This window comes from Camponotus vicinus, unplaced genomic scaffold (genome assembly GCF_025532165.1).
Source record: "Camponotus vicinus isolate PSW18456_S1 unplaced genomic scaffold, iyCamVici1.0 SCAF_1, whole genome shotgun sequence".
NCBI lineage: Eukaryota > Metazoa > Arthropoda > Insecta > Hymenoptera > Formicidae > Camponotus > Camponotus vicinus.
The window spans coordinates 34,347,576-34,357,914 of NW_028141945.1; the positions used below are offsets into that span (position 1 = coordinate 34,347,576).

At 29.4% G+C, this 10,339-nt stretch overlaps 1 protein-coding gene across 1 annotated transcript; it reads right to left on the reverse strand.

The window, feature by feature from the left end:
• Window positions 1-209: 209 nt before the first annotated feature.
• On the reverse strand, window positions 210-8,341 carry LOC145963065 (FMRFamide-related peptides). The gene is made up of 3 exons (XM_083084697.1): window positions 8,205-8,341; window positions 4,245-4,639; window positions 210-2,236 (listed from the first exon to the last, which is right to left on the reverse strand). Exons 1-3 carry the CDS (start codon window positions 8,205-8,207, stop codon window positions 2,035-2,037), a joined length of 600 nt encoding a protein of 199 aa, XP_082940823.1. The 5' UTR covers window positions 8,208-8,341; the 3' UTR covers window positions 210-2,034.
• Window positions 8,342-10,339: the final 1,998 nt, after the last annotated feature.

Genomic DNA, 10,339 nt, shown 5'->3' on the forward strand with positions numbered 1-10,339 from the left:
AAGATCCTCTCTTTTATTCGTAGATTAACGTAGCTGAATCTTAATCAAATAAGAGAAAAGAAAATTGTGTAAATAATATTTTTCTCGAAAATTTAAGTAAGTACATAAGAAAGTGAAAGAGTAAAATCATTAGAGAAAGTATCTCTTTCTAATAAAATTTAAAAAAAAACAAGTGATTAATTTTAAAAAAATGGGATAGGTGCATCGTACAAGAAACAAGTTCACACATCCAGCCACTTTGTTTCTTTTTAATTATATATAGTTACGTAATAAATTTACATACATCATAACAACGGCGTAGGCTACCGGGGACAATGCATTTTGACATTGTGACAAATTCTTATAATACTTTATCGTAGGCTCGAGCTGAAGATCGACAATCGATCCTACTTTTTATTCATAGCGAATCCGGCTAGATGAAGTAGTACAGAGCATTAATGCGCATATAAAACCTCACCGCGTACAAAGTGACATAGAATCATTTACGCACGGCGATATAAACGGCTCGCCAAATGATACTCTAAATGATCTGACTATAAATCACTATACTAGCTGACAGAAATGATCGTAGTTATGCAGAAAGGGACCCCAACATCAAAATTGACATAATTAAGATAATTTTTCGGACTTATTTTAAAGATTAACATTAAAAATAAAATTTCATAATAATATTAAATTAAAAATAAAATAATAGTTTTTTGACAAATGATAGTTGCTTCTCACCAATTAATTATATTATGCATAATAGCAAATACATGTATTTAGCAACACTTTGTAAGCGAATATCCTAAAAAAAATTCATCATTGGTGCTCCTCTGCGTAACTATGTTCTCATGCCACACTCATGCACTTGGTGATTTAAATTTAAACATCTGACTATAAATCTTTAGTCATATATTAGTGCGCACTACTACGTTCAACCGAATTCGCTATTCGCGCCGACACAACAGAAAAAGTGTGCACGATTACAATACGAATCTTTCGTATGCGATTACATCGACGGCGTTTTAAAACGACAAATCGTCAAAAAATCATTTCTATGTACATTTAATATGTTAGTGAGGCAGGTGGATGTACAGCGTTAGTTACTCGATATGACATTCGCGGCTCAGCATTCACTATCAGCTGTTAATATATGCTGTTAACATATTCAGCGCTCATTTTCTTGAAAATAAAAAAAACATAATGGCCGATTAATCTTTCAGCTGCAAATATCATATTATTAATCCAATAATATAAACGAAGTATAATTATAAATAAATAAACAATTATATTTTTCCATAGCTTATCATCTTGTGAAATATTTTCTTATGAAAATAATAAATCAGAATGATGTATTGTAATTGCATATAGGATGCATCTTATTTTTGGTAATATTTTGTAAAGTCTTTAGCGCATACAGTCAGAAGAGATTAAAGAATATCATTGTCAATTGCTTTATTCAACTATATAATATGCATAATGCAAATATAAAATTTATAGATGATAAAACTAGATATTGTTAATGTTAAGCAATATGACAAATTAAGCAATATAATAAATGTAAGTTACACGAAAAGTTAATGCGAATTAATCAATTTAATTTCTGTTTCTCAAATAAAGAAGCAGTAAATTTTATCACAGAAAAAATTAGATTAATAAAATTAGATTTCAATTTAATTTTCGAATAATCATACTTAATTTGGCTTGATAACAAGGGCATAAAGAACAAAAGCTTTCTGTAAATGGATCTCTTATTGTTTTTTTATAATTTCGTAAAAAAGATTTAGATGGGAATTTATCGCAAACAAATTGATGTTTGTTTAATTAGACGACGTATGAAATTAAGTAAAAAGAGCTTAAGTACAGGTACGCGCTGATAGTAATGCGATCCGGTCGTCATTTCAAAGCCAAATGCGTTTCAATCGCGGTGACCAAAATCATTTCGATAAACTGAAGTGTTGCGATCCTCGTTGACATCCGCCATCGAATCCTCAGTGACTCTGCACGGAACGATCTCGGATCTCGGACGAGTCAGACGAGTAGTACACCAGTTCACTCGCGATGATTCGAATCGGTCTCGAGGCTATCCAAGCTGATCTCACCAGTAATCTTGTTCAGATTGTTGCAAAGGCGAAACAACCTCGTCACATCCGGATGAAGCCCCGCGTCGCTGATCGCGCCATTCGACATGAGTGCCGAACACACCGCAGACAAATCGAAATCGGTCGACACAATTTGTATGTTACGACCAAACCTGTTTCAAACGGAATTAATTTGTTTATATTTTGATCGTGATTATATATTCTTCTTACGATATTAATTTCATTTTCTCTTATGAGAGAGAAGCCTTTCAAAAAATAAACTGATCAATTCTATTTTTCCTTTTAGTACTAGACTACTAATTATATCCTTTATTACTAAAATTAATAGTAAAATTAATACTGAAATTTAATACTAAAATTAAGAAATTTACAAAAAAATAGAATCGATCAATTTGATTTTTGAAAGGCTTGGGGGAGTTCCCCTAGTAGCGGACACTTAAGGTTTTTTGTAGATAAATTAAAAAAATGTATTTTATTTCTTTTATATTTTGCATTAATTATTAGTTAATAATATTAGAAATGAGAATAAATGAACGGAATAATCAACTTTTTTATAATATAATATTTAAATCAGTGTCAAACTTTGGTATAACTTTTGGTATAAAATTTTGTACGATCTTGAAGTGGCGCCTAGTACCGGACATGGTTAAAATAGATCCCCTAAACACCGTATAATTTCAAAATAATTTATAATGATCACAAATATAATTATCAGAACACTCAGGGATATCAGCACATGCTTCGTGAGCCCATTCCTAGCAGCTGGAGTATTGAATTCAATCTTTTTCATTGTTCTCTAGGCAAACTACACAGGTAGTATCATCGTTTGTATGTTTAGATGTTAGTGTTCTAGTTTTCTTTATCTTCTTTGATCGATTCGTCTTTTTAAACTTATTTCTTCACAGACATGCAATACTGACATTTTTAGTATCTGGGAAGGTTAGAACAAAATATTCTGTCCGAGCCAGGGGACAAAAATGTATTAAAAAATAACAAATTTATAAAAACTAGTTTACTTTATGCAAAAAGCACATAGATATTTGAAAACTATTTATCAAAATACTTCATAATACAAGAACATGTATTGTAGACAACAAATCTTCGTAAGTATGACCTGTTTCTAAATTATACAATGCAATGTTTTATCTTCAAACGCATCGATTAACAGTTCTCTTAGCTTGCGTATGCAAATCTGGAGTGTGTCGCATCCTGCACGTGGATCACTATACTTTCTTCGCCCTGTCACCGAAATTACCACCCGATCGCATTTTTATTCGCATATATATGACATATGTCCGGTACTAGGTGCCGTCCGGCGCTAGGGGAACTCCCCCTATATAATATTTTTATTTATATTTATAATCATTAATAAATTCATCGATTTATGACATAATGTCATATCGAAAATTATGTGAGTTAAAAGTAGAAAGAAGATATCACTTCCTATTTTTGCAAATTCGATTTTCTCGAAGACGAAAAATTTCGTGTGTTCTCGTGAAAAAGCCTTTTACATTTATTTATATCATTTCTTTTCTCAGTTTTGTATTTTTTCCCGCACTCTGCATAATTCCACCTTTGTCATTTAAGAGAGCACATCTCTTTAGCGCATCACGATGCAATTTAGATAAAAGCAAAATAATACATTAAATATAACTGAGAAAAATGATTGTGTTACATGCGTGCTGAACTTTCCAATGTCATGACGCAAGAAGAAAACAACAATGGGTCTCTGGTGAATCCGTTATATTTTTACGTCATCGTCCATTTTTCTGCTTTAGAGACTTTTCCGAGACACAGAACAAGTATTATGCGTCTTGCCCGCGTATACTTTTCCCCATCTTTCGCACGCCCATCATTTTGACAATAAATAATGATAATAATCTCGATACTTTATAGGCCATACATGCACTACACCTGCGTTCTCGTTATTTGTGCATGCTGCGAAAATTGAATTTGCAATACTCGCAATTTCTTATAAAAAGGTATATACACCTAGATTCTACTGATGGTATTCCAATATCATTTGCTATCCATTTCCTAAACATTGTCTGATATGATACGTATGATATGTATAATGTATATTTCCATATACATAATTTATTTCTAGCAAGAGTTTATATCTCAATAATCACGACATTAAAAGTGTAATTAAACAAATACCTGATGAAATTAAGATCGTTTTTCCCGCGTTTAGGTTGTTCGTCGTTTGTGCTCTTGATACCAGATCGACCAAATCTAATCACGATGTCCGGCGACTTCCATCGAGGATGCCTGCTGACTTTAGAATCGATTTCGTTATCGAATGCCGAATTATCGAGATTGTTGAAGAGGGATTGACCGCGTCCAAATCTGATGAAGGAGGAACCCATGCTCCGCCTCTCTTTAGATTCGGTATCCTCTTTACGATCATCCATATCGTGCCTTTTCACCATGTATTCAAATTCATTAGGTGATTCCTTGAAAATCCTCAGACTACTATCATCCTTCAAAACCGAGGAAGACACGAGCATCCAATTGCAGAGGAATGCCATTGCATTAAAAGCCCAGAGTGCAATCTATGATTAAAAATTGCATGTAGGTAAAATTGTGTATTTATCATCGTATATATCTATTTGTTTTTCAATTCACGTCTAAAATTTAATAACATATTATACGCTAATAATTTTTATTAAGATACTTTAATTTTATTATTTGTTTGTTTTCTCAAACTTAATTCGGGAAAAAATTTCTTTTTAATTATTTTTAACTCGAAAACTATTGGTATTTTAATATTTTTGTTAAAGAAGAATCAACTGTGGATTAATAAGAAAAAAATTCTCATCAAAATTAAGATTTCGAATAAGTAACAAAAACAAGTAACAAAATCTTGAATAAGTAACAAAAAGAATATTGAATATAAGAAGTCGAAAAGAAATAAGACTAATGAAAAATTTATAAAGCTAACTAAAGATTTTTATATGCTGAGGATGATTCAAAAGAAGAGCCAAAATGTTCATTATTATTATTAAAGAAAATATTTACACAACGTAAATAATGCATTTATTTACTGCGCTCAATTCTTATTAACTCTATTTCTTTTCGACTTTTTATATTTAAGATCCCAAGTTATAAAATAATATAAGTTTTTTAATTTGATTATTTTAAATCTTTATAACTTTTTCTTAATAAAAAAGGACATTGATAAAAATAGCATAAGTTATAATAAAAGCAAATAATATATGTAGAAATTAATTTGAATTTTTTTAATGTTTTATTCTACAAATTAGTTTCTGTCAGAGAAAATTTACGTAAACATTTATAAAACTAATATTTTTAATATTAATTTAATAATTTTTACCATATAAATTATAAAATATATAAAATAATTAAAAAATTGTATATACTTACAAAAAAATATATAAAAGAGAATATAAAAAGAGAAGAAGAGAAAAATGAGATACTCAAATAAATATTAAAAATTAAACAACGACTGTAAGCATAAGCCATGACATCTTATATTTATGTTTATAATCTCAAGCATGGTTAAGATGATAAACCCGCGGAGAGTTGCTAAGTAACTTCACTCAATGTCTAATTGATTTGTCGAGATCAGCTAAGATTACGTAGTGCAACAGGGACGTCCAACATGCATCACGATAAATTATATTGGCGTCTCATTATTCATAGTAATATCTTGTTTAACAATATCATGGCAAAGCGAGCAAGATTAATACGATGCCTTACGTTACTTTAATTAATTCTGAACGCAACTGCCATTCATAATCATGTCGCCCACAGATTTTGCTACATGCATTGCTAAAAAGCGGATTCACCTCATTTTGAAAAAAATAAGTATTAATGTAGATGGGCAGATACTATAATTAATAAATTAATATTTATTTTTATGTATTTTTAAATAATATTGCGTTAATAATAATATACTATATAATTTCCCGTATAACTCGATGTTGAGATGATGCATATCTCGTCGAGTTATATTAGATACGCGTCATTATTACATGAATAGAAATTAATAATTAGAATAATAGAATTGTTTAGATATTTTTGGGATCAATAGCTTTTTTCATAAAAAAAATAATTGTAGTCTTAATCATTTTTACATGATTAAAAATAAAAAATTTCTTATATATATGAAACTTGATAAAATGATGAAGTCAGATTTTTTCAACAGAGATGATTAAATAGTAATGCGATGAAGAGTAATTGCAAACATAACTAATTACGATAACGAAGATTAAAAAGTCGAATTAAATTTATCTTGTTTATTGAAGAAAAAAGAATGAAACAATTGCAACATTTAAAAATAAGATTTATTACATTTTATTATTTTTATTTTTTATAAAAAAAACTTCTTTTAAAAAAGAATATATATTTAAAAATCATACTTAACGGCATACTAAATTTTGAAATCTCTTTTTCTAAATATTATATTACTATAATATTAAGAAATTATGAAAATAAAACGCAAGTTTAGGGATATTACAACTTATATAAAACTTTAACATAGAATATGTGATTTGAGATTGAGTTATGACAATATATTTATCGAAAATTGTAAAAAATAATAGCAATAAATAATACTCTATAATATATAAGAATAGAATCGACTATGATTAAGTATTAATTTGATAATGTTAGAAATACTCTATGTATTATATTACGAATCCGAAAAAATGCAACTCCTCTTCTCTCTCTCTCTCTCTCTCTCTCTCTCTCTCTCTCTCTCTCTCTCTCTATGTTTTTCAAATATTGGATTATCCTTTACTTGTCGAAATTTAGAAAGTACATAAATTGCATGTTTGAAAAGAAAACTGAATTAAGTAATATCGTGTGAAAAAATGTATATAAACCCTCATCACATCTGTCCACGTCTTCTTCAATATTATCTTTCAGAAATGAAATTCTTTTATTTTGCCATCTTCGTAATGGAATATAATGGTTCCCGAAATTTTTCAACAAATGAGTTCATATTGCTAAATTCAGAGTTACGTAAAAAGAGAAAAAAGAGTCATAATAAATTTAAACGAAAAAGAATCAACAAAATAACATCACGTATTTTACGGAAACTGTAATAGAACATATGAGTTTCACTATGTTGCTTTAACATTGAGAAAATATGAGTTTACAGTAACGTGGTGAAAACTGAAATTAATTAAAGCAATAAGAAAATATATCTTAATATCGCGAAAGTAGAAAATCACAGTAAAAAACAACAGAGGATTTATCGCGAAGATTTATTCACTAGAGATCATTAATGTGTGAAATTTACTTATATTTTTATTATTTATAGTAAAATTTTTCAATGTGTAAAGGAACTTTAATTTTATAATGCAAGAAATCTTATCAACTAAGAAATTAAAAATAATATTATATAATCGCACAAATTTACTCAAGCTTTTATTATTTGAAATACATTCTCTCTCAACACTGACTTGAATAATTTTTTTTATATAAAGTGAAAAATTTGTACAAAAATTCTTTTTTTTAATTAATTATATAATTTTTTATTTAAAATAGATATTAATGAAAAAATGTACTTAACAAATAAATGTACTAAACAAATTCTTTAATTAATCTAATAATTTGGAAGAAGAGAAAAGTTCTTCTTAGACACATTTATATTATAATTGATTATAATTTGATAACAGTAATAAAACTTCAAAATATCTCTCTCTTTTTCCCTTTATCTATTTTTTTAAATATATTACATTAATATGTAAAAGATAGATAAATAAAAATTTTACTTTCTGAAACGTACTGACTTAGTTATAGATTTTCAAAAACACATGTATGACTAATAAAAAAAATAAAATAATTAAACTATTAAAATATTAAGTAAAATATATACGATCCGAGATCTCTGATACCCACGAGAATTAAGACATGTATTACTCTTTATCTCGATTGACATCACCAATTTAAATGGACAAAGATTTAGGATCGCTTGAAAAATCAAACATCCTTCATATTATCATTCAGAGAGAAATCAAAGGTAATATAAAGTCCAGATACGATACACTGTCATTGATGAAACCTAATTCACAAACATTCCCGTATCACTGCAAAAACCTATAAACCACTCACTCACGATAACAATAACGATAACGATAAAGCACTCACCATACTGTCGGCTTTTCAGCTTCTTGGTGCGTAGACCGATCGGAGAATGCAAGTTTCGAAAGGAAGAGAAAAAAAGAGAGTATATACGCGGTGGTGGCTGACGGTGTGGTTTGCGGCGTGTTAGTGGTGGTTGGTAGTGGAATGGGTATCCAGGGTTGGAGATGACACCCTTTATATAGGGACACCCTCGGCGCGCATATCACCCCCTCCCGCGTTCTCGCCGTTGCCGCTAGTTTTCTCGCGTCGCGAGAGGAGATGGTCTTACCTGAGTTATGATTGGCCGGAGCATACAACACGATACCTCTACATTATTTTGATTCAATTACACCTCCACCACCGGCTACCGACCTACGTAATCTTCTTTATTATTTATGGCTCTCGGCAAATAATAATAATAATCGGGGTGGATGCAAGGATTCTTGTCGTCGTTGTTACCATCGTCGTTATCGGCGACAATGTCAACGCCGATCTCGTCTTTCTATCTTTCTCTCTCTCTCTCTCCCCCTCTTTCTTTGTTTCTATCTCCCTTTTCTTCTACACGTCATATTTTGCATAAAAATAACGAGGATATCGACAGAACGGTTTTATGTTTTCCGTGTATTTTTCTTTGATTTGTTTTATGATTGTCAAAATGCAACAGGTAGAATCTCCCTGCTTCAATTCAATTCAGCTTGCCGGATTTTTTTTATCTTTTTTTAGCGAGAATGTCAGAGTAGAAGAGAAGAGGCAAAAAATATTTTCGTATCTTTCTAACGTCAGAGGAAAACTGCTTGTGACAGAAAAACTTCATCGCGCGTTTAATCACGCTATCGCTTGATTTATGTCGACTTTAACTTTTGAGTAACGATCTGTATATTAGAGAAAAATTGGAATAGTTCCAAAAGCACGTAAAATGCATTACACGAACTTGCATCTATTTGCACTGACTCCAGGGATGCCAAGTTAGGCAAAAAATGTAAGTATAAAGCCGCAGCTTTTAACTTTTAATGCTTACGCACCTACAAAGCGCAGCCATATTTTATAATAATTTTGCAATGTAAATTCATCTCTCTGTATTTTCTTCTTTATATTTTTATGACTTATATCTTACATTTTTCATTATTTTCAATGCAAAGATGAATCAAAAAGTAAAATGAATAAACTACTATGAGAAAGTAAAGTAAAAGCATTATACGAATGAGAATTTTTATAAATCTTGTGTAAAAAAAAGATAAACAAAGATATCATTTTTTTAATAAAAAATTTTTATATTTTTAAAATAATAGCAAAAAGACTACAAAATTTCTCAATATATAAATTAATTTTTTTCAAGAAAAGATAATCGATTTAACAAAAATTTCAAAGAACTGTTTTAAACTATAGGTTAAAAAAGTTTTTTACAAATCAAATATAATAAAAAAATAAAGCAACATCAGATAGAAATCATCTTCCACTAGAAATCAATGTGTGTATGCGAAAGACAAAAATAATATGTAAGCGTTTTACCCTTTATAAAGAAGAAATACTTTGCATAGAGAAGAGAAGATCAGGGCGTGTTATGCTCTATTGCATAAACTCGCATTCAAGTTTAATATTAGCGCAAAGATTATCTCCCTATTGCCGACATCGAGCAAACTGTTGCATAAATGTTCGTAATTCATGCTCGTTATTGTAGGATTTAACAGTAACGAGATGTAACATCTCGCTAGTACGTTGCATTAATAAAAGTTTCTTTGACAATACCTATCTCATTAAATATTTCGACACTCTCTTTATAATACTTTTCTCATTTTATTTTTTTTAAGAAAATGATTTTTTTTAGGAAGCCCATAAATCTTGTTGTATAATTATTGTAAATAAAGCTCAGAAAGAAGGGAATACTGATAACTCTTCAAAACTTAGTTTGCGAAAAAGGATTCTTTACATTCATTAATTATTTTAGAATTAAATCGAGATTTTCTTAAGAAAATATCGATTTTAAAAAATCTGAAAGATAGTAAAAAACATATTTAATGGTTTTAATATATAGTAAAATATTTAATGTTTGAAGCAACTCATCAAAATATTGGAGCTAGATGTTTCGTCTTTGCATCTTTTTTGCATAATATTAAATCTTATATTACATTAAAATTAATCCAATTATAAATACAAGACCA